At 37.2% G+C, this 26,763-nt stretch overlaps 1 protein-coding gene across 11 annotated transcripts in view; it reads right to left on the reverse strand.

Annotated features, from left to right (window-relative positions):
- LOC110464092 (tetraspanin-18-like) overlaps positions 1 to 26,763 on the reverse strand; it is a 140,140-nt gene that overhangs the window by 38,941 nt on the left and 74,436 nt on the right. The window contains exon 1 of one of the 11 annotated variants that reach the window (XM_021519138.1): positions 26,385 to 26,580. The exons of 8 other annotated variants lie outside the window; for them this stretch is intronic. In XM_021519138.1, the coding sequence (XP_021374813.1) occupies positions 26,385 to 26,456 (72 nt within the window). In that variant the 5' untranslated portion in view covers positions 26,457 to 26,580. Of the gene's footprint in view, positions 1 to 4,163; positions 4,344 to 13,741; positions 14,089 to 26,384; positions 26,581 to 26,763 lie in introns of those variants that run through there. 2 more of the 11 variants (XM_021519140.1, XM_021519141.1) reach the window with 2 other exon arrangements.

The following is a 26,763-nucleotide window of genomic DNA, read 5'->3' on the forward strand; positions in this document are numbered from 1 at the left end:
ATAGAATTTGTTATTGCCCCTCCTTGTAAACCAAGCTAAATATATGTTTATGATGGAAAGGGAAGTGATTCACAAATCAACAATTTAGAATTCATTATATTTGAAGTATCAAAGAAGTTAAACTTGAAGTACCTTTTATTTTTGTTAAGTGGTGCTAAAGTTAAGTGTTAATTGATGTTCAGCCTGTGAACTCCCATCACCAGTACAATGCGTTTAGAATATATATAACAATGAAACCACAAACATTGAAATCAAGTTCCCTGTAGGTGTTTTGTCACAAAATAGTTATATTCCATATACAATTGCAAATAAGTAGAAAACTTTATATAAAATAATTAGACAAGAACAATTTTTTCTGTCCATTCTACCGTGGAGCCCCAACTTCTTTTTTTACGATTTTTTATCATATTCCCATGTGTAACCTGAATTAAAAAACAGGTTTTTGATACCATTTCTAGAAATTAAGAAAAAATATTAAGTAAGTTTTAGAAAATTGCAAGAAATTTCACACAAGCTGAATAAAGCAACATGCAAACATTAAACTATACTGGACGTCACATACATTTCATCACACAACATGGTCATCATCAATTGTAAAGCCAACTCATATGTAGCAAATCATTACTCAAAAACGTTTTAACAAGATATACAAATATACTCTATTCATTTATTTTGCAAATTCAGATTACTTGTTATTTGTTATTTGAGTTCTATTCCCAGAGAATGTAACATCTGTCTCTAGCACTATTTTGAAAGTTAATTGTGAAAATTACAACTGCTGTATAAATAATCAAACTGTAATACTCAAAAGGAATAAAACTTGGTGTTGTGCCCAATCCAATGTGTTAGATCTGTGTACCAAGGTAATACTCAAAACTAAAGTAATAAAACTTGATGTTGCGCTCAATCCAATGTATTAAATCTGTGTATTACTCAAATCTAAAGTAATAAAACTTGGTGTTGCGCTCAATCTAATGTATAACATCTATGTACTAAGGTAATACTCAAATCTAAAGTAATAAAACTTGGTGTTGTGCTCAATCCAATGTATCAAATCAGTGTAATACTCAAATCCAATGTTGTGTACTCAGAATCAAAGTGTTGTACTCATATCCAACAAAGTATATTAACATCACTGATATATAGGATGTTACATGTAGGTCCATTTCGTAGTATATTAACATCACTGATATATAGGATGCTACATGTACTTCCATTTCGTAGTATATTAACATCACTGATATATAGGATGTTACATGTACTTCCATTTCGTAGTATATTAACATCACTGATATATAGGATGTTACATGTACTTCCATTTCGTAGTATATTAACATCACTGATATATAGGATGTTACATGTACTTCCATTTCGTAGTATATTAACATCACTGATATATAGGATGTTACATGTACTTCCATTTCGTAGTATATTAACATCACTGATATATAGGATGTTACATGTACTTCCATTTCGTAGTATATTAACATCACTGATATATAGGATGTTACATGTACTTCCATTTCGTAGTATATTAACATCACTGATATATAGGATGTTACATGTACTTCCATTTCGTAGTATATTAACATCACTGATATATAGGATGTTACATGTACTTCCATTTCGTAGTATATTAACATCACTGATATATAGGATGTTACATGTACTTCCATTTCGTAGTATATTAACATCACTGATATATAGGATGTTACATGTACTTCCATTTCGTAGTATATTAACATCACTGATATATAGGATGCTACATGTACTTCCATTTCGTAGTATATTAACATCACTGATATATAGGATGCTACATGTAGTTCCATTTCGTGGAGATTTGTGAAACAAATCTGAAGAATTTTTCAATTGAGCAAGCCTCTGGTGAGCTTTACCAAAACTTTACTTTTGTGATAAGTTTCATTAATCTGATATAAAATGGAAACATTTGATTAAGATCTGTTTTGGCAGTTAATCAAGAGTTCAAGTCGGTATTGTGAAACATGCTTGTCCAGCTGGTCATTCTTAAATCAAGTCTTAAATTCCAGTTTATCTGTTGTCTCCAGTGTAACGTCATAATACAATGTGAACATCTATGACAGCATTTCTTTATCATTTCATGAAGTCATATTACATGACTTCTTACACAACTATATATGTATATTTACATTTACCCCCACGCCATCCCATTACAACAGTGTTAGAGGGCAAGTGTAATTATATAGGCTATAATTACAACTGCTCGACTATAATTACAACTGCCTGTTTCAGGTGTAGGAATATGTAAACAAACAAAATGGCCGCCTGAAATGTATTTTGAGGCAGGGCAAATGGTTTTATTACAAATAAAATGTCTTAAAAAAGAAAAATATGTAAATATAAAAAATAGCGGGTTTTATGGTAGATTTGCCTGAGGCCACTTGTAATTATATCAACAATAATTACATCCAGACAACCAGTTATTGTTTAAATACGCTGAAAAACAGGTAAAAAATCATATCCTGTAAGTGATATTGAGGATAAATATAGAACCTGTAACAGACGCTGCACTAACGACTTCAGATCAACTAATAATCTGTATAAGTCTGAAATAGATATAGGTAGAGCACAGTTAAAAGCTTATCTATATAGGTAGTAAGTGTGCTCTATACAGTCAACAACTTATCTATATAGTAAGTAAGTGTGCTCTATACAGTCAACAACTTATCTATATAGGTAGTAAGTGTGCTCTACAGTCAACAACTTATCTATATAGGTAGTAAGTGTGCTCTACAGTCAACAACTTATCTATATAGGTAGTAAGTGTGCTCTACAGTCAACAACTTATCTATATAGGTAGTAAGTGTGCTCTACAGTCAACAACTTATCTATATAGGTAGTAAGTGTGCTCTACAGTCAACAACTTATCTATATAGGTAGTAAGTGTGCTCTACAGTCAACAACTTATCTATATAGGTAGTAAGTGTGCTCTACAGTCAACAACTTATCTATATAGGTAGTAAGTGTGCTCTACAGTCAACAACTTATCTATATAGGTAGTAAGTGTGCTCTACAGTCAACAACTTATCTATATAGGTAGTAAGTGTGCTCTACAGTCAACAACTTATCTATATAGGTAGTAAGTGTGCTCTACAGTCAACAACTTATCTATATAGGTAGTAAGTGTGCTCTACAGTCAACAACTTATCTATATAGGTAGTAAGTGTGCTCTACAGTCAACAACTTATCTATATAGGTAGTAAGTGTGCTCTACAGTCAACAACTTATCTATATAGGTAGTAAGTGTGCTCTACAGTCAACAACTTATCTATATAGGTAGTAAGTGTGCTCTACAGTCAACAACTTATCTATATAGGTAGTAAGTGTGCTCTACAGTCAACAACTTATCTATATAGGTAGTAAGTGTGCTCTACAGTCAACAACTTATCTATATAGGTAGTAAGTGTGCTCTACAGTCAACAACTTATCTATATAGGTAGTAAGTGTGCTCTACAGTCAACAACTTATCTATATAGGTAGTAAGTGTGCTCTACAGTCAACAACTTATCTATATAGGTAGTAAGTGTGCTCTACAGTCAACAACTTATCTATATAGGTAGTAAGTGTGCTCTACAGTCAACAACTTATCTATATAGGTAGTAAGTGTGCTCTACAGTCAACAACTTATCTATATAGGTAGTAAGTGTGCTCTACAGTCAACAACTTATCTATATAGGTAGTAAGTGTGCTCTACAGTCAACAACTTATCTATATAGGTAGTAAGTGTGCTCTACAGTCAACAACTTATCTATATAGGTAGTAAGTGTGCTCTACAGTCAACAACTTATCTATATAGGTAGTAAGTGTGCTCTACAGTCAACAACTTATCTATATAGGTAGTAAGTGTGCTCTACAGTCAACAACTTATCTATATAGGTAGTAAGTGTGCTCTACAGTCAACAACTTATCTATATAGGTAGTAAGTGTGCTCTACAGTCACCAACTTATCTATATAGGTAGTAAGTGTGCTCTACAGTCACCAACTTATCTATATAGGTAGTAAGTGTGCTCTACAGTCACCAACTAAGTCCCAAAGTTACCCATACAAACACAGGTTTAGTCACAATACGCCAGTCTCTAGGTACAACGTATATTCCAACACAAATACACAAAGTTACTTATACCCAGCTGTGGTGCTTGAGCCGAATTTCATCCCGGATAGTCTGGTTTTTCATTGGTCACCGAAACAAGGTAAATCCCTTATGATGTCATACAGATCCGGATATTCGGAATAAATCGTCTTTTTGATGGATCCTTGGAGGAGGCCGACATGAGGCCGACATGAGGCCGACATTTTGGCTGTAGTATTATAGATATACTGAGACAGCCCCTAGTCACGAGGTATAATTACTCCTCCTCCTCCTCCTCATCAGCCTACCTTAGAACAGACTATTGGCTACAGCTGGGGTTACAGGCACTCCAGATCACAGGGGCTATACAGACCCTACTCACAATGGGTACAAATGCCAAGGAATTTCCGAGCAGTCTCTTCTCTGTGCAAAACGTTAAAAGCGCTATAGTTTATACAGTACTAGCTATCTTATTACTTATGATATACATAGACAAGTAAATATAAACAGAGCGTGGAGAAAAAGATCAGAGTGTCATCCGCAGCAACTGTTTAGTATGAGAATGGGTGAGGTGAGGTGTTACACATGGCTAGCACTACATTGATGCTGGAAACAGCTTCACCCATTGTAATACACCTGTAATATTGGTACCCAATAAAGGAACTCTGTAAGCTGTTTAAATTAGCCTCCATCAATTCATCTTCCTTGTAAAACTATGGATGTATTTTTTATATGTGAGGAATGTACTTCCTCCCTGGGGTGGTGCTCATTAAAATCTGGTAAGGTTACCACAGGCGGAACTCACACAAAAACAGCGAACAAAAATATGCATCATAGGTCTGGCAAATCTGATTTAAATATCAAACTGAAACACAACGAGGAATTATTTCTAATTAAAAATTTCCAAACACTGGAATATTTCCAGAGGATATGGGGCATATTTACCATTACAGTTCATTGCATCAAAACTTTACGATATCAGAAGCAATGTCTACATAAAGTATATCTATGTTTCAGATGATTCCTCAAGCATGTGTTTTGTGTTAGGAAGAGCCTAATATAAAACAGGTTATATAGACATACTCGGATTGGAAGCCATTATAACCATGCATGTATCTGTCTGTTGACGTCTGTATTACTCTGGCAGCCTATTAGCCATAAACACATACTGCTACCAATACTCGAGTCTAACTAGACGGAAACATTTATAATAGATGTACGATAGCGAGGGAAATTTATAATAGATGTACGATAGCGAGGGAAATTAAAGTATAGACCCAACCTTTCACTCTCTTGGAATCAATTAGATACTCATAGACAAATAATCCCACTCTGATTCAGCTAAGCTATATATAAAGTCAGCAAATTAATAAGTTTTTAAATGTAATCTAAAATTATGAGAGTTTTCTTCAAAATATACCTTTATACAATTTGCTATGGAGGGTTCATTATTAAAAAAATACATTAATTCATTTTAACATTTATTGTAGACAGATTTATGCAACATTCTCTGGAAATAGAATTCAAATAATTTTACTCTTCCTCCTAATTCCTAGAGGTGCTTGAATTACGATTTCAAGACTGACGTAGAAATTGGAATTGGCCCCTACTGAATTGCCTCTGTCTAGCAAAAAACATAAATGTTCATACAATTCATAGTGGCATATGACTCAATTTCCTGCATATGAAGTAGATAATAATTACATCTTATACAGTATAATTAAAGTATATGGTTACAAATAAATGCTTTATGATTCCAATTTACATTCATAAATCATGTTTTAATTATATTTATAGGAAATGTCTATTTCTTAGACTAAAAGTGAATAGCTGAATGATCAATCAATATAGACTTGATTGGGTTATATGTGTATAAACATTGGATGGTATTGATCCCAAACTTTCTGCACTATTTTGTACTCAATAGTAGGACTGAGCTGGACTAGTACTGGTAACAATAAACTGACCCAGACATACACCACAGTGACTAGTACTGGGTACAATAAACTGACCCAGACATACACCACAGTGACTAGTACTGGGTACAATAAACTACCCAGACATTCACCACCGTGACTAGTACTGGGTACAATAAACTACCCCAGACATACACCAGTGACTAGTACTGGGTACAATAAACTGACCCGGACATACACCACAGTGACTAGTACTTGGTACAATAAAATGACCAAGACATACCCCACCGTGACTAGTACTGGGGACAATAAACTACCCCAGACATACACCAGTACTAGTCACGGTGGTGAATGTCTGAGTAGGTTATTGTACCCAGTACTAGTCACTGTGATGTATGTCTGGGTCAGTTTATTGTACCCTGTACTAGTCACTGTGGTGTATGTCTGGCTCAGTTTATTGTACCCAGTACTAGTCACTATGGTGTATGTCTGGGGCCGTTTATTGTACCCAGTACTAGTCACTATGGTGTATGTCTGGGGCCGTTTATTGTACCCAGTACTAGTCACTATGGTGTATGTCTGGGGTAGTTTATTGTACCCAGTACTAGTCAGTGGTGTATGTCTGGGTCAGTTTATTGTCCCCAGTACTAGTCACGGTGGGGTATGTCTGGGTCCGTTTATTGTACCCAGTACTAGTCACTATGGTGTATGTCTGGGGTAGCTTATTGTACCCAGTACTAGTCACTGTTGTGTATGTCTGCGGCCGTTTATTGTCCCCAGTACTAGTCACTGTGGTGTATCTAGTCACTGTGGTGTATGTCTGGGACAGTTTATTGTTACCAGTACTAGTCACTGGGGTGTATGTCTGGGGCAGTTTATTGTAACCAGTACTAGTCACTGGTTACAATAAACTGCCCCAGACATACACCACAGTGGCTAGTACTGGGTACAATAAACTGACCCATACATACACCACAGTGACTAGTACTGGTAACAATAAACTGCCCCAGACATACACCCCAGTGACTAGTACTGGTAACAATAAACTGACCCAGACATACACCACAGTGCCTAGTACTGGGTACAATAAACTGCCCCAGCATACACCACAGTGACTAGTACTGGTAACAATAAACTGCCCCAGACATACACCCCAGTGACTAGTACTGGTAACAATAAACTGACCCAGACATACACCAGAGACTAGTACTGGGTACAATAAACTGTACCAGACATACACCACAGTGACTAGTACTTGGTACAATAAAATGACCAAGACATACCCCACCGTGACTAGTACTGGGTACAATAAACGGCCGCAGACATACACCACAGTGACTAGTACTGGGTACAATAAACTGACCCAGACATACACCGCAGGGACTAATACGGGAGACAATAAACTGACCCAGACATACATCACAGTGACTAGTACTGGGTACACTAAACTGACCCAGACATACACCAGGGACTAGTACTGGTTACAATAAACTACCCAGACATACACCAGAGACAAGTACTGGGTACAATAAACTGAATCAGACATACACCACAGTGACTAGTTCTGGGTACAATAAACTGACCCAGTCATACACCACAGTGACTAGTACTGGTAACAATAAACTGCCCCAGACATACCCCACCGTGACTAGTACTGGGGACAATAAACGGCCGCAGACATACACCACAGTGACTAGTTCTGGGTACAATAAACTGACCCAGTCATACACCACAGTGACTAGTACTGGTAACAATAAACTGCCCCAGACATACACCAGTGACTAGTACTTGTTACAATAAACTGACCCAGACATATACCACAGTGACTAGTACTGGGTATAATAAACGGCCGCAGACATACACCACAGTGACTAGTACTGGGAAAAATAAACTGACCCAGACATACACAAGTGACTAGTACTGGGTACAATAAACTCCCCAGACATACCCCAGTGACAAGTACTGGGTACAATAAACTGACTAAGACATACACCACAGTGACTAGTTCTGGGTACAATAAACTGACCCAGTCATACACCACAGTGACTAGTACTGGTAACAATAAACTGCCCCAGACATACACCAGTGACTAGTACTTGTTACAATAAACTGACCCAGACATAAACCACAGTGACTAGTACTGGGTACGATAAACTGACCCAGACATACACCAGGGACTAGTACTGGTTACAATAAACTACCCAGACATACCCCAGTGACAAGTACTGGGTACAATAAACTGAATCAGACATACACCACAGTGACTAGTACGGGGTACCATAAACTGACCCAGACATACACCAGGGAGTAGTACTGGGTACAATAAACTGAGCCAGACATATACCACAGTGAGTAGTACTGGGTACAATAAACTGACCAAGACATACACCACAGTGACTAGTTCTGGGTACAATAAACTGACCCAGTCATACACCACAGTGACTAGTACTTGGTACAATAAACTGACCCAGTCATACACCACAGTGACTAGTACTGGGTTCAATAAACTACCCAGACATACACCAGAGACAAGTACTGGGTACAATAAACTGACTCAGACATACACCACAGAGACTAGTACTGGGTACAATAAACTAACCCAGACATACACCACAGTGACTACTACTGGTTACAATAAACTGACTCAGACATACACCACAGTGGCTAGTACTGGGTACAATAAACTACCCAAACATACACCACCGTGACTAGTACTTGGTACAATAAACTGACCCAGTCATACACCACAGTGACTAGTACTGGGTACAATAAACTACCCAGACATACACCAGTGACAAGTACTGGGTACAATAAACTGACTCAGACATACACCACAGTGACTAGTACTGGGTACAATAAACTGACACAGACATACACCACAGGGACTAGTACTGGGTACAATAAACTGACACAGACATACACCACAGGGACTAGTACTGGGTACAATAAACTGACCAGGACATACACCACAGTGACTAGTACTGGGAACAATAAACTGACCCAGACATACACCACAGTGACAAGTACTGGTTACAATAAACTGACCCAGACATACACCGCCGTGACTAGTACTGGGTACAATAAACCGACCCAGACATACACAACCGTGACTAGTACTGGGTACAATAAACTGACACAGACATACACCACAGGGACTAGTACTGGGTACAATAAACTGACACAGACATACACCACAGGGACTAGTACTGGGTACAATAAACTGACACAGACATACACCACAGGGACTAGTACTGGTTACAATAAACTGCCCCAGACATACACCAGTGACTAGTACTGGGTACAATAACCTGACCCAGACATACCCCACAGTGACTAGTACTGGGAACAATAAACTGACCCAGACATACACCACAGGGACTAGTACTGGTTACAATAAACTGCCCCAGACACATACCACAGTGACTAGTACTGGGTACAATAAGCTGCCCCAGACATACACCAGTGACTAGTACTGGGTACAATAACCTGCCCCAGACATACACCACAGTGACTACTGGTTACAATAAACTGACTCAGACATACACCACAGAGACTAGGACTGGGTACAATAAACGGCCCCAGACATACACCACAGGGACTAGTACTGGTTACAATAAACTGCCCCAGACACATACCACAGTGACTAGTACTGGGTACAATAAACTACCCCAGACATACACCACAGTGACTAGTTCTGGGTACAATAAACTGACCCAGACATGCACCACAGTGATTGTGGATGTCATTTACATCTTATTTGTTGACAGTGACTAGTACTGGGTACAATAAACTGTCCCAGACATACACCACAGTGACTAGTACAGGGTACAATAAACTGACCCAGACATACACAACAGTGACTAGGACTGGGTACAATAAACTGACCCAGACATACACAACAGTGACTAGGACTGGGTACAATAAACTGACCCAGACACACACCACAGTGACTAGTACTGGGTACAGTAAACTGACCCAGACATACACCACAGTGACAAGTACTGGTTACAATAAACTGACCCAGACATACACCTCAGTGACTAGTACTGGGTACAATAAACTACCCCAGACATACACCAGTGACTAGTACTGGGTACAATAACCTGACCCAGACATACCCCACAGTGACTAGTACTGGGAACAATAAACTGACCCAGACATACACCACAGTTACGAGTACTGGGTAGAATAAACTGAGCCAGACATACACCACAGTGACTAGTACAGGGTACAATAAACTGACCCAGACATACACAACAGTGACTAGGACTGGGTACAATAAACTGACCCAGACATACACCACAGTGATTGTGGATGTCATTTACATCTTATTTGTTGACAAGTATAGCACATTACACCAGTTGAAATCTTCGTTGTTGACAAATATAGTTACAAAAATCATCACATCACAGAAAATCTTGAAAAATTGAATAAATTTGAACAATAATGTGTATTTTGTAACAATTTGAACATTATGTAATTGCCTAGAAGATACATTTCTTTATCATTTAGAACTACACTTCAGTTGATAAAGACATCGACAGGTTCACTTACTTATGTGGTATAAACTGTATCTACTGTACATCTGTACGCTAACATAGATATTTCCTAGGTATAGATATTTCCTAGGTATAGATGTTTCCTAGGAGATACAGAATTTATTGTGACGTTGACATAAAGTTTATAATAGATTATGTAACATCCACCACGATGACGGTATAAAACGTATGTATCCTGACAAATACATCACCTATCCTTTATACAAACCCACAGAGGGAACAATTTAAATGTCAATTTAGATGTTATATGATAAACCTTACATGTAATAATTTAAATATGCGAGATAATTTCTCACATTAGTCATAACCTTGTAGTTTAGGCTTTCTCACATCTTCCTCAATTCTCCCATTTACTATTTTAAATGTAAACATAGCTTATGTGTCTCTCCTAGCTTTTCTGTAAATATCAAAAAGTGTGTTTGACATGGAATACACAAACATAAATTTGAAGAAAATTGCTCAATGAAAAAGAATCAGGTGTAAAGAGTATTTTTATAATCAAACCTGTGCAGACTACACTGGTCCACCTCCAATAACTGTTCACGTTTTTCCAGTGTTCATTTCAGCTGATAAAATCATGTTTACCCATAAATACAGGGAAAATTTCAGAAATAAGTTTTTGGGAGTCACAAGATTTGTTTTTTTCTGTGGTACATTGTATATATTCAGCTATGTCATAGGTTTGACAAGGTAAGAAAACTATCAAATTATTAAGAGAAGAAATACAATGTTATCTTTATAATAATTGAAAAAAAAACCTGCTGGAATAACAGAAATTATCTGTTTTATTACACATGAATTTTAAGTGCATTGTTGTAGGATTTTTTTTGTCTCAATCTTAATTAACTCCAGACAACATAAATATGGATATGTTTTTTTGCCCAAAATAATTGGCTTGTTCAAGGCCATATATAATGTATATATGTGTGACTGTTATGTACACATCAAACACCCTACACCACCACATAGATTTCCTGTGGGATATGGGAGTTAATACATAGATCTTCTTCACCAAGGTAAGGTTGAATAATACATCCCATACAGCTGTTTTACTGCCATTCATCATCACTAGTATACCCAACTACACTAGAACTGTATCTGTAGGCAGCAACTCTTTAGCACAACTTTCATATTTTACAAAAGGCATTTTTATCATGTATTGATTTTCATAAAATGTATTGCAAACTACCTCCCCTTTAATCTGTTTCAAAACACACTGAAGAATATGATTGTGACCTTCACATTAAAGGTCATTAAAGGTCATTAAAGGGTCATGAATGATGGACAAGCACTCTCCTGGCTACAGCACCACACATATTTTAGCAATTATAATTCTGTTACACCATTTAAAGGAGAATAATACCTCACTGTCAAATGTACCTCTATTCCAAGAATCATAAAAACCCTAAACTATCATTAAGGTAAAAACAAATATTAAGATGTTTTAATCATATTAAAAATCGTCTATAACTTAGATTGAAAACCATTCCTACACAGCAATCATATTGCTTGGGTATGCAATGTTTCAATAAACTTATTTATCAATATTTGTATCAGCACAACAACTTATTGGCTGCTGATATAAGCCTGGATAGGCCTCTAAATCATCAGCAGAAACAGACCTGCCCAAACTACAATGTAACTAGGAATGCATTAACACAGTAGAGCCTTAACTCACACCTCTCTTGTACAATATGATACTGAGATACTGAGTGATGGACAGTATGGAAGTGTTGCCAAAACTGGTGGATGTTATAATGCTTCCTTTATGGACGTATATGTATGTATAAAGCAGCTAGCAGTGGAGTTCGCTATATGTCACGGTACATCTACAGCTCTGTAGGATTTCAACAGGATTTTGGAAACGCAGCCTGGCTGATGTCCACATGGAAACACTGGTTTCACTTGTCACCACCAACCTTCAACCTTTATGTAATAGTATCGTGAAATAATTATCATAGCATTGTCTGTATTACACAAAACTTCGAAATCTCAGTAAATTGGTAATTTACACTGGTTATTTAGTTTTCAAACTAACTGCTGTTATGAAGGTCTAATGTCGTCTGCTGTCGCTTCCTACGATCGTCCACGTGACTGACGGGAAGTTGATGGAACTCCCTTTGGAAGAAACACCAACTTAAGAGTCTTAAAATGAATTTCCTCTGTGTGCATAACATGATTTTCAGTTAGAATTTTCCAATTATATTACAAAAGACAACGAGTAACTATTATCAATACTTGCTTCATCCATAGGTCCTACCTTTTTGTGCAAGGGAAAATAATTTTGAAAGTTGGCCGACATCAGTGTATTTGGAAATGTTTTATTTTCTAGTCTAAATAATGGCAAGCAATTCTGATTTAGTCTTGGTACCAAGATTTCAGCTTTATGTGACAACTTATGCATATATACAGCAGTAATTCAGCGTTTCTTTTGGCATGTTTAACTGATGTTTAATCCTGGGACAGAGTATGTTTAACTGATGTTTACTCCTGGGACAGAGTATGTTTAACTGATGTTTACTCCTGGGACAGAGTATGTTTAACTGATGTTTACTCCTGGGACAGAGTATGTTTAACTGATGTTTACTCCTGGGACAGAGTATGTTTAACTGATGTTTACTCCTGGGACAGAGTATGTTTAACTGATGTTTACTCCTGGGACAGACACTTTTCCAGATTGTTTTCTTCCTCAACAGTTCAATCTACCAACTGTGGTTTAAAAATACAGATTCGATTATAGTATTTTTACACCGCTTTCGGGACTACACACAACAACACCAGAACGATCTATAATTGTTAACAGGGTATAGTACGTACATCTAACATGCTATGTTCTCAACCTCGCCTCCAACCCCCGGGACCCTGTATCACAACACACACATACAGTATATCTGTTATCACGTAGACCGTTTTAGCGTTTATAAAAAGAGACTTCTTGTGACTTTCATTTCACCTTCAGACTTAAATTTAATAAATGACAAGTTTGAAGTGTCGTATTGCTGACTTGAGATGGGTTTTACCTGTCATGGGACTATATCGTCGGTATGTAAATACAAGGATCACGTGTTAATCCTATAGACAAGTTTACATCTGTCAGATCTAGATTTATACATACATCACAAGTATACACACATACACCTCCACTAGTGTAACTTACCTTAGAAACATCTTTATCCATGTCCAAAAATATAAATGAATGCTTTTTCTTTAACATTTTGTTTTTGTTGTTGTTCCAAAAATAATTTCGAAATCACGTCTTTAATGAGGTCACATGTAATTGTTATAAACGGGTGACTGCGTGCTCCATTTATCTGACATCCCGGTTTTTCCGTCAGGTAAAAAGTGTCAGAAGGTATAATATGACCATATACCACTCTTTAGTGTTCAGCAAAGCAAATAAAGTGTTTACCTGGATTTCGTCAGATTAAGCGATTGGCTAATAATCTTACACAATACATAGTTTTCCAACGACATTACCGTACACAGAAATAATCCCCACCTATATCCTAATCTTACCCTCAACCGAAATACCGCTCGTTTGATCACCCGTGTCTAGATAGAAACCCACGCATGACTCCGCTCCGGTATAAACATATTATCAGGTGTGAACGCCTTAGTAATGTATCCCTAGCTTTTTACAGATCTAGAACTAATGTACGCTCCCACCCCTTTCAGGTACCATGTAAATTATATGTATCTAAATGTACATTATCATAAAAGGCATATCAACTCCCATTACCGTTTACACTGTTACAAGGAGTTATGATCCCTGCTTCTATGTGCAAAGAGGCACATGTATATAGATCGGTAACGCTTGGTAAGCAAAGATGAGCTACACTATTCATGATTACAAAATTAATCATATATTCTTTAAAACAAAATTAATCATCCAACAAGTCCATGTATTTTAATGAATATTTGATTTAATTTGTGACCATGAATACGTCAAGTCCTTTCGATTCGATACACACGACATTAATGTCATTCCAGGACAAACTGTAGCAAGATGTACGCTGTCTGTTAGTAGGAAGACGCATACATAGATCTGTAATATCAATAGTCGGCTTTAATATGACGCATGGATTAGAAAAAAATGATTTTACTATATTAGAAGTCTTTGTTTTAACTATATATTCTTCAAAGACGTATTCATCATGGTTTATTAAGTTTTAAAGTTGTAGAATGGTGTAATGATGTAAGGGAAAGGTAAGTTGGTTAACTGGCGGAGTATCACCTCAATTTGTCATCCAGTATGATACAAGCTCATAACGGTAAATGTCGCGACCCGAAGTTTTCTCTTCGGGATAGACTTGAAAACAAACGAAGGCGTTGAATATTGGTTTCAAACTAAAGTTTCAAACTATAGGTTGATGCTATTCATTATAACAATTTCAAATGTCGGCGATTTTCTTTTAGAAAACAGACACATCATAAGATAGCTGAAATGACATAAAGAAATTACGGATGATTCCTGTAATAAAAATATATGATTCCCATCAGGCCTTCAAAAACGACAAAGGCAATAGACCGGAAATGATGTAAGAAATGGAAAACAATGAAGATTACGTTCGGGCCGTACAAAAAGCAAATGTCTAACACTAAACGTCATCTGTTTACTTATCTTACAGATTAACGAGTAAGAACCCGGATGTTAAAACCTTGATGTATCACAGAAATAAACAAAGCAATGCAACAGTGACATTTACAGAAGTTGTAATCCTCTTACAAGTATCGCCGATTCAATGATTCACAGGGATAAGAGGCTCGGTGACAGTGTAAAACGCCGGAAGTCACGTAACCCTCATCTGCCTAACAACGCTGGTAGGGATAATTTGTTATCCTTCAGATATCTTTTTATCCCCTCACCCCTTTTCTTTCATTTGCGGTTTCGTCCATGTAAAGGTCCAATATATGTTACACAGGAATGTTTGTATAGTCGTTATTGAGGAAAAGAATTCAATGTCGATCATGTGTTTCATAATATTGTAAAAAATAGATAAGATTTATCTTATTTACTTTATAAGATTTCACATAAAAATGTTTTTAAGATATATAACTTATATAACAAGTAATATATTTTATAAAGAAAATTATTTGCTATATTTTTTTTATCTTTTGTAATATATGATTACCTTTCATGAGATATCTTCTATAAGATAAGGTATGAGATATGTTATCAACACATATTCCTTTGTAATTTCATTGTTAGGAAATAGGTTTACATAAGCTCCAAGCTTATTACCAAATCCTTTGGATTTTCTTGATTTATATTTGTATAAATATAACTACCGTATTTCTGAAAAAAATATTGTTTAAACTGATCAAAACTTACAGCATTTCTCCTCGAACAATTCTTAATTAAGTAGTCCGGCCATACTAGAGGGAAGTCCGGCCATACAAGAGGGTAGTGTCTACAGTCTGGTGAGAGGAATATGTTTTAACAAAGGTAAAAGATGTATGTTAATTACACATACAACACACCTAATTACAGGTGTGTATTGTAAACAAAATTACAGGTGTGTGATGTTAACACAATTACAGGTGTGTGATGTAAACACAATTACAGGTGTGTGATGTAAACACAATTACAGGTGTGTATTGTAAACACAATTACAGGTGTGTGATGTAAACACAATTACAGGTGTGTATTGTAAACACAATTACAGGTGTGTGATGTAAACACAATTACAGGTGTGTATTGTAAACACAATTACAGGTGTGTGATGTAAACACAATTACAGGTGTGTACAGTAAAACATAATTACAGGTGTGTACAGGCTTCAGGTGTGCTAGCTTGGTTCCATACAGAACAGGACATGCCTACAAAGCCACAAACTTGTTCACAAACATGAACCCATAAACCGCTGTCTCTTACACCACTTTCTGAGAATAAGGAACGGATTTTACAGGTGTGGACAGATGTTACACTGATCACTATCAAATTCACCGTCATGTCATTGCTCGTGTTATCAAACACAAGCAAACTAAGACATATGTGAACAGGTGANGGGGGGGGGGGGGGGGGGGGGGGGGGGGGGGGGGGGGGGAGGGATGTACAATACATACGTATCTACATACGTATTCTGAATATAACATGATAAAGGGATGCAGAATCTCCACATTGTTCAAATTAACAGCCAATAGGACAAAATACCAAAAAGCATATTGAAAACGGATAACGAAGTAAAAAATATTGCAGAAAAAAACACCAATCATCAAATTCATCGATTATGTAAGACAACTTTACATCAATAAACATATTATTAAAGAAAGTATACGAACAAAGAATTTCCTGAAAACCAGTGATACAAATGATCAGAGAGGCCTTATCTCAAGGATAGAATAGAGTAGAAACCTTCGGTAGTCTGTGGCCTTACCTCAAGGATAGAATAGAGTAGAAACCTTCGGTAGTCCAGAGAGGCCTTATCTCAAGGATAGAATAGAATAGAAACCTTCGGTAGTCTGTGGCCTTGTCGACATGTTCCAAATACAACATCTGTGGGCTTGTCGACATGTTCTATATACAACATCGGTGGCCTTGTCGACATGTTCCAAATACAACCTCTGTGGCCTTGTCGACATGTTCCAAATACAACATCAGTGGCCTTGTCGACATGTTCTAAATACAACACCAGTGGCCTTGTCGACATGTTCCAAATACAACATCAGTGGCCTTGTCGACATGTTCTAAATACAACATCTGTGGGCTTGTCGACATGTTCTATATACAACATCAGAGGCCTTGTCGACATGTTCTAAATACAACATCTGTGGGCTTGTCGACATGTTCTATATACAACATCAGAGGCCTTGTCGACATGTTCTAAAAACAACATCTGGGCGCTTGTCGACATGTTCTATATACAACATCAGAGGCCTTGTCGACATGTTCTAAAAACAACATCTGGGCGCTTGTCGACATGTTCTATATACAACATCAGTGGCCTTGTCGACATGTTCTAAATACAACATATGTGGCCTTGTCGACATGTTCTAAATACAACATCTTTGGCCTTGTCGATATGTTCCAAATACAACATCAGAGGCCTTGTCGACATGTTCTAAATACAACATCTGTGGGCTTGTCGACATGTTCTATATACAACATCAGTGGCCTTGTCGACATGTTCCAAATAAAACATCTGTGGCCTTGTCGATATGTTCTTAATACTACATATGTGGCCTTGTCGACATGTTCCAAATACAACATCTGTGGCCTTGTCGACATGTTCCAAATAAATCATCTGTGGCCTTGTCGATATGTTCTAAATACAACATCTGTGGGCTTGTCGACATGTTATATATACAACATCAGTGGCCTTGTCGACATGTTCCAAATACAACATCAGAGGCCTTGTCGACATGTTCTAAAAACAACATCTGGGCGCTTGTCGACATGTTCTATATCCAACATCAGTGGCCTTGTCGCCATGTTCCAAATACAACATCAGAGGCCTTGTAGACATGTTCTAAATACAACATCGGTGGCCTTGTCGACTTGTTCCAAATACAACCTCTGTGGCCCTGTCGACATGTTCTAAATACAGCATCTGTGGCCTTGTCGACATTTTCTAAATACAACATCTGTGGGCTTGTCGACATGTTCTAAATACAACGTCTTTGGCCTTGTCGACATGTTCCAAATACAACCTCAGTGACCTTGTCGACATGTTCCAAATACAACATCAGTGCCCTTGTCGACATGTTCTATATACAACACCTGTGGCCTTGTCGACATGTTCTGTATACAACATATGTGGCCTTGTCTATATGTTCTAAATACAACATCGGTGGCCTTGTCGACATGTTCTAAATACAACATCTGTGGCCTTGTCACCATGTTCCAAATACAACATCAGTGACCTTGTCGACATGTTCTATATACAACATCTGTGTCCTTGTCGACATGTTCTATATACAACATCAGTGGCCTTGTCGACATGTTCTAAATACATCATATGTGGCCTTGTCGACATGTTCTAAACACAACATCTGTGGCCTTGTCGACATGTTCTCAATACAACATCTGTGGCCTTGTCGACATGTTCTAAATTCAACATCTGTGGCCTTGTCGACATGTTCCAAATACAACTTCTGTGGCCTTGTCGACATGTTCTATATACAACATCAGTGGCCTTGTCGACATGTTCTAAATACATCATATGTGGCCTTGTCGACATGTTCTAAACACAACATCTGTGGCCTTGTCGACATGTTCTCAATACAACATCTGTGGCCTTGTCGACATGTTCTAAAGACAACATCTGTGGCCTTGTCGACATGTTCTAAATTCAACATCTGTGGCCTTGTCGACATGTTCTGTATACAACATCTGTGGCCTTGTCGACATGTTCTGTATACAACATCTGTGGCCTTGTCGACATGTTCTCAATACAACATCTGTGGCCTTGTCGACATGTTCTAAATTCAACATCTGTGGCCTTGTCGACATGTTCTAAATTCAACATCTGTGGCCTTGTCGACATGTTCTAAAGACAACATCTGTGGCCTTGTCGACATGTTCTGTATACAACATCTGTGGCTTTGTCGACATGTTCTATATACAACATCTGTGACCTTGTCGACATGTTCTATATACAACATCAGTGGCCTTGTCGATATGTTCTAGATACAACATCAGTGACCTTGTCGACATGTTCCAAATACAACATCTGTGACCTTGTCGACATGTTCTATATACAACATCGGTGGCCTTGTCGACATGTTCCAAATACAACATCTTTGGCCTTGTCGACATGTTCCAAATACAACTTCTGTGGCCTTGTCGACATGTTCTATATACAACATCAGTGGCCTTGTCGATATGTTCTAGATACAACATCAGTGACCTTGTCGACATGTTCTATATACAACATCAGTGGCCTTGTAGATATGTTCTAAATACAACATCAGTGACCTTGTCGACATGTTCTATATACAACATCAGTGGCCTTGTCGATATGTTCTAGATACAACATCAGTGACCTTGTCGACATGTTCTAAATACAACATCTGGGGCCTTGTCACCATGTTCCAAATACAACATCAGTGGCCTTGTCGACATGTTCTAAATACATCATATGTGGCCTTGTCGACATGTTCTAAACACAACATCTGTGGCCTTGTCGACATGTTCTATATACAACATCTGTGGCATTGTTCAAATACAACATCTGTGTACATTAAAATCATCTTGAACGACTATTCAAATCGATCTGCTCAACAAATTTCCCCAGATTTTCAGGAGTAAAAAAGAAAGAAGATTTGAAAATAGCGCTCGAATGTAAGATGTGATTTCCCCATCAAGTCTGTGGATAGAAACACACACAGGCCAAACGTTGCTGTAGAAAGTGTCTCTGTCAGCAGATTATGTAGAAATCTGTCGATAAATCAAGTACAAATACTACAATTATCGAGCTGGAGGAAGTCGATATCCCGTTAAAGAATCTTAAATCGGGAAGGTACAATGACGTATTTTTTAATCTGACGTAAAACACTTCCTCTTCAAATAGCTAATTGTAACCACGTAGTAATAGAGTCGTCAATAGCTAGTATCTAGTACAAACGTATAAACTAATGTATAGCTAGTACAAACGTATAAACTAATGTATAGTTAGTACAAACGTATAAACTAATGTATAGCTAGTACAAACGTATATACTAATGTATAGCTAGTACAAACGTATAAACTAATGTATAGCTAGTATACATTAATGTATAGCTAGTATAAACTCATGTATTACTGGTATACAGTTAAAGTATGTGGTTGAGGGATATAGCAAGTTTCTGGTGTCCCGAGACCAGGTCTATTTCCCGAGGCGAAGCCGAGGGAAATATGCATGGTCAAGGGACACCAGAAACTATATCCCTCAACCCCATACTTTAACCGTTTTATTATACCAATACACACTGGAGAGATAGTTTTAAGTAGAAAATATTTGTAAACCATAAGCTGTATAGCTTCACGTCCCAACTACCCTTTTGATGGCAATGGAGTCAAATGCTCAGCCCACCTCTCGCCTGATTTTCTCGGCGGAAACACCCGAGTGCAGGTGTGTTTTAGTTCAGAAGGTGTGTTTTAGTTCCCAGACTAACACACAGGACTAAAACACAGTCAGGCAAAAGTGGGGATTTATTCGATTTAACCAATTACTTTTATATAGAGTAAATAAAGTAGAGGTATACTAATATAAACTAATGTATAACTAGAATAAACTAATGTATACATGTAACTAGAATAAATTAATGTATAACTAATATAAACTAATGTCTAGCTAGTATACACTAATGTATAACTAGTTTAAACTAATGTATAACTAGTTTAAACTAATGTATAACTAGTATAAACTAATGTATAACTAGTATAAACTAATGTATAACTAGTATATAACAAACAAAAGCACTCGGACATCGATATCCTTAACAACTCACATTGTATCCACTGCGAAAGAATGTCCTAAGCAGAAACGAGTTGCTCTTCATAATCGGAAGCACCACTGACGCATGTGGAGAGCACGCTCCAATGACGTATAAAGTCTCGGCTGTCTATATACCGTCTCCGGCTAGGTATGTTCACACCGTCTCCGGCTAGGTCTGAAACGGCTAGGTATGTTCACACCGTTTCCGGCTAGGTCTGTTCACACTCCAATGATCCCTGTAAGTCCACACTTCCACAGTTGTCGATCCTGATTCTTACTTTCAGCAGCCTCAAAGACAGGGCCTGGCTTCATGGAGTGTATGGGAAACAGGTAGGATCTCTACTTCACGCTAAGAGGATTTTGTTCCACGCATGAACGACTCATTGTATCCCAGACCCGCAAGTGACGACAAAATATCGACTACTCTCTCCCATAACTTGTACCTAGTCCCATATGAATTAATGATGAGAAGCTGGTTATAGGTGTAACGTTAGTTAGGTAAATAACATAATCTATGTCGGAGTCTTCGTGCTCTTTCGTGCTAATCAGCTATACAGTAATCGCGTGGGTAGGCCGTCGAACGTCCACATGGATTTGTCCTATGATGCCATATACTCAAATTGATTATAGTCTTTCTATAACAATGACTGAGAATGAGGTGGCGTCATCGGCAACTCACATGGCACGAGTAAATGATTTTAAAACCGTGCCTTCGTTTCGCTGAATCATTAATAACGGTTTGTTCAGGCAATTATGCTTGGTCGTACGTCTGTTAGATCGATTGTTCAATTTATAAGTTATATACTTTCTCACCCACCCGTCATTTCTGGTGCCTATTTAGTGTAAAGAGCATTCATTTCCATCAGGGGACTAGCATTCACAGAAGAGAAAAAAAATACTTCGTAATTAATTTCCTGTTGTACACATACAAACGTGGGGCCACAAATAGTAAAACTCCGTCCACCTTTGTCTGAAGCTGAAATATCTGTCAAGGTCCAGAGGCCTATAATTGGCCGTAACTAGATAACACTGCTCGCCATCATTGTAGTATCGCCTTCCCTGCTGCTTCCGTTGCATCAGAGTTTCCCGACGATACCTCTGACGTCCCTATGGCATTGTATCTCCCCTATTGCCTGGGTCCGCCATCAATAATGGACAATAGGGATATTTCGGTCCGAAATGAATACAAGCTGCCCAAAACAGGCTTTAAATATATCTACAAACCTGGAGATGCTCATGGAAATCATGCATACTAGATGTTAATGCATGTCATGGGATGCAATTTACACGGCAGTGTTTCACCAGTGTTAGCTTCACTATTGTCCTTGCTGCAGTTGATCACCTGATATAGAAATAGGGTTAGAGAAGTCTGTCCCATTGTTGTCTGACTCGGGACACTTACCATGTCGATAATGAATAGGTATATGCTTGAACAAAACTACGCTTTCTTCGAAAGAGATCGTTGTTTCTAAATGGCGGCCAAGAATGGCGGGCGAAAACTCCGGAAATGATCCGTTCAATTCAGTGCGTGCCGGTAGCAGATTATGTTTGTCTGTATACAAAAAACCAAGAGCAAACACACAGCGTTTCCAACAGTCATAAAGTGCACTTAAATGATCTAAAATTATAAACTCCTTGGCTCCTAGAATCAATTGATTTCTTGCACAAAAGATTAACTGCACGCAAACCAGTCCATAACATAATTTACAATAATAGCCGGTCAATTTGGAACCGCTTTTTGCGGATAACCGCAGCTTACATTTTGTTCTGCTAGACGTACATGACAAGTACAAGTTATACGTAAAATAGCTTTAAAACAAAACGAAACACTTCAAACGACACAATATTTAACCTTTCCACTTTTATTTGCAAGTCGCATTTAACATTTTTACACTGGATACCAGTAGAATAGCAAGTACGCTCTGCAAACCTTTCAAAACGACTATAGACTTCGTTCCAAGAACTCTTTAATAACATATTCAACTGATTTAGTATCCTATTCGTTCCAAATATTAACATTTTTAATGTATAACGGTATTTGCAAGACACTAGTTCCTATTTTTGCTGCTATAGTTCTATGTTCAAACAATAGCACTAGTAGACAATCCCGTCATGACAACACATTGCTTTTTGATAATATTTTATTTATATGATGAAGCAAATATTTAAATGAATAAATACGTAGATGTTGTAAATATAAATGTTTGAAATGAGACGGAAACGGTGCACACAGATACGCAATAATGATTGTCTTGTAACATACTAAAGACTATTGTACAAAGTTATAAATACTTACCACATACATCAAACACATCTAATGTTTGTATTTTCAATTTTTCACTAACTAACGTCGGAAAATAATTTCGAGGTATAAAAACTATGGAACAGCATACGACAGTATTAAACGAACCAATGGGTCAAACAATTAGTGTAATTTGACCTTTAACCCCTATCTTTAACCTTAACCTTAAGCTGTTGGTATAAAAAAAAAAAACACTAGATATACAACAAGGAGTAGGTTTATGCAGAAAGCCAAACTACACATTTCAACTGCACCACAGGCTTAGTTCGTTCCTTTAGGACTCACTAGTGGTAATAAAGATGATTATATATCATGTGTTCAAAGATGGCGGTCTAGAAAAATCAGGAATTATATATCATGTGTTCAAAGATGGCGGTCTAGAAAAATCAGGAATTATATATCATGTGTTCAAAGATGGCGGTCTAGAAAAATCAGGAATTATATATCATGTGTTCAAAGATGGCGGTCTAGAAAAATCAGGAATTATATATCATGTGTTCAAAGATGGCGGTCTAGAAAAATCAGGAATTATATATCATGTGTTCAAAGATGGCGGTCTAGAAAAATCAGGAATTATATATCATGTGTTCAAAGATGGCGGTCTAGAAAAATCAGGAATTATATATCATGTGTTCAAAGATGGCGGTCTAGAAAAATCAGGAATTATATATCATGTGTTCAAAGATGGCGGTCTAGAAAAATCAGGAATTATATATCATGTGTTCAAAGATGGCGGTCTAGAAAAATCAGGAATTATATATCATGTGTTCAAAGATGGCGGTCTAGAAAAATCAGGAATTATATATCATGTGTTCAAAGATGGCGGTCTAGAAAAATCAGGAATTATATATCATGTGTTCAAAGATGGCGGTCTAGAAAAATCAGGAATTATATATCATGTGTTCAAAGATGGCGGTCTAGAAAAATCAGGAATTATATATCATGTGTTCAAAGATGGCGGTCTAGAAAAATCAGGAATTATATATCATGTGTTAAAATTAAAGATGGCGGTCTAGAAAAATCAGGAATTATATATCATGTGTTCAAATTAAAGATGGCGGTCTAGAAAAATCCGATTTGAAATACAGACTGATAACTTCACAGAAAAAAGGAACAAGTCATGCGTGAGGTATGTACTATAAATACATTTTATTACCATATTACGTATATCAATATTAATGGGACACAAAATCAGTAAACCTGCTTTCATCACAATAAACAGACTGGTTTACTGGGAATGGATACAGTTGTAATTCTATACATACAAAACATAAAGGAATAATCGGAGTGATCAATATCGTTCCAGACATATGATATATCACATCCAAATCAGCATTCAAGCGAAACAAATATTCACATGACGGATTTTTTTTTCATTTTTGTGTACATCATATTGTTTCAGCAAACTACAAGTATCTTCCATACAAAACCTGTAGTGTCAGCAACATTCTACCTCCAATATATTTGACAAAACATTCTAACTCCAATATATCTGACAAAACATTCTACCTCCAATATATCTGACAAAACATTCTACCTCCAATATATCTGACAACATTCTACCTCCAATATATCTGACAAGACATTCTACCTCCAATATATCTGGCAAAACATTCTACCTCCAATATATCTGACAACATTATACCTCCAATATATCTGACAAAACATTCTACCTCCAATATATCTGACACCATTCTACCTCCAATATATCTGACAACATTCTACCTCCAATACATCAGACAAAACATTCTACCTCCAATATATCTGACAAAACATTCTACCTCAAATACATTTGACAAAACATTCTACCTCCAATATATCTGACAAAACATTCTACCTCCAATATATCTGACAAAACATTCTACCTCCAATATATCTGACAAAACATTCTACCTCCAATATATCTGACAAAACATTCTACCTCCAATATATCTGACACCATTCTACCTCCAATATATCTGACAACATTCTACCTCCAATACATCAGACAAAACATTCTACCTCCAATATATCTGACAAAACATTCTACCTCCAATATATCTGACAACATTCTACCTCCAATACATCAGACAAAATATTCTACCTCCAATATATCTGACAAGACATTCTACCTCCAATATATCTGGCAAAACATTCTACCTCCAATATATCTTACACCATTCTACCTCCAATATATCTGACACAATTCTACCTCCAATATATCTGACAAGACATTCTACCTCCAATATATCTGGCAACATTCTACCTCCAATACATCAGACAAAACATTCTCCCTCCAATATATCTGACAAGACATTCTACCGCCAATATATCTGACAAAACATTCTACCCCCAATATATCTGACAACATTCTACCCCCAATATATCTGACAACATTCTACCTCCAATATATCTGACAAAGCATTCTTCCTCCAATATATCTGACCCCATTCTACCTCCAATATATCTGACACAATTCTACCTCCAATATATCTGACAAAACATGCTACCTCCAATATATCTGACACCATTCTACCTCCAATATCTCTGACAACATTCTACCTCCAATACATCAGACAAAATATTCTACCTCCAATATATCTGACAACATTCTCCCTCCAATATATCTGACAAAACATTCTACCTCCAATATATCTGACCAAGTACCAATGACAACTTAATTTACTACACAAGGACAGTCTATAACCAGCAAGCTTAAGTGAGGTCTACTGAGTGATGCCAGTCTAGGATAGTGGTAGAACTTTATCATAAGTCAGACGTGTCAGACGTGACCATCGGTCAGAACATTTCAAAAGTCCAATGTAATGCATATCATACGACTTTGGCTTTATACGGGTAGAACAAACTTGAAACTGTTACTAAAACAAAAATCTAAAAGCGCTAGTAAATATTGCATTACCGATGTGTTCAAAAAGAAACGTAGTCTACATAAAAATAACGACATATCGGAAAAATTGATCTCCGAAGCATGACCTATAGCCCATTTATAGATCAACTAAACGAAAGTAGGGATATAGTTCTCCCCAAGCGTCCGACGCGTGTATTAGGCGTTACACGTGCCGAAGTGGTGAGAGACTTACCCTTAAGCTCAGAGAGCAGTGAGATTTCAGACTCTCCGTGAGATCGCATAGGAGCGAGCCCTGAATGTCCATGACGGTTCCACGTGTGACCTCGGTCTCAGGTGTGATCCATTCTAGCACAGCACCAAATCATCTATAAGGAAATGCTTGATTGGGTAGTGTGCGGCAGGTGAAGCGAACAGCCAATACTATATTCCCCAAGCGGCATTCGCACCTACAGACGTCGTTGTCAGTTTACATCTAATTTGTTTCATGAACGTCGGATATTATTTATGAACTGTTAACACAATTTCCATTGGTCGTATACACACTGATAATAAGTTCAGTAGTGAAAACCTCTGGCTACTTTACAGGTAAACAGCAATTAACTAACGCACAG

This window comes from Mizuhopecten yessoensis, unplaced genomic scaffold (genome assembly GCF_002113885.1).
Source record: "Mizuhopecten yessoensis strain PY_sf001 unplaced genomic scaffold, ASM211388v2 scaffold10959, whole genome shotgun sequence".
Taxonomy (NCBI): Eukaryota; Metazoa; Mollusca; class Bivalvia; order Pectinida; family Pectinidae; genus Mizuhopecten; species Mizuhopecten yessoensis.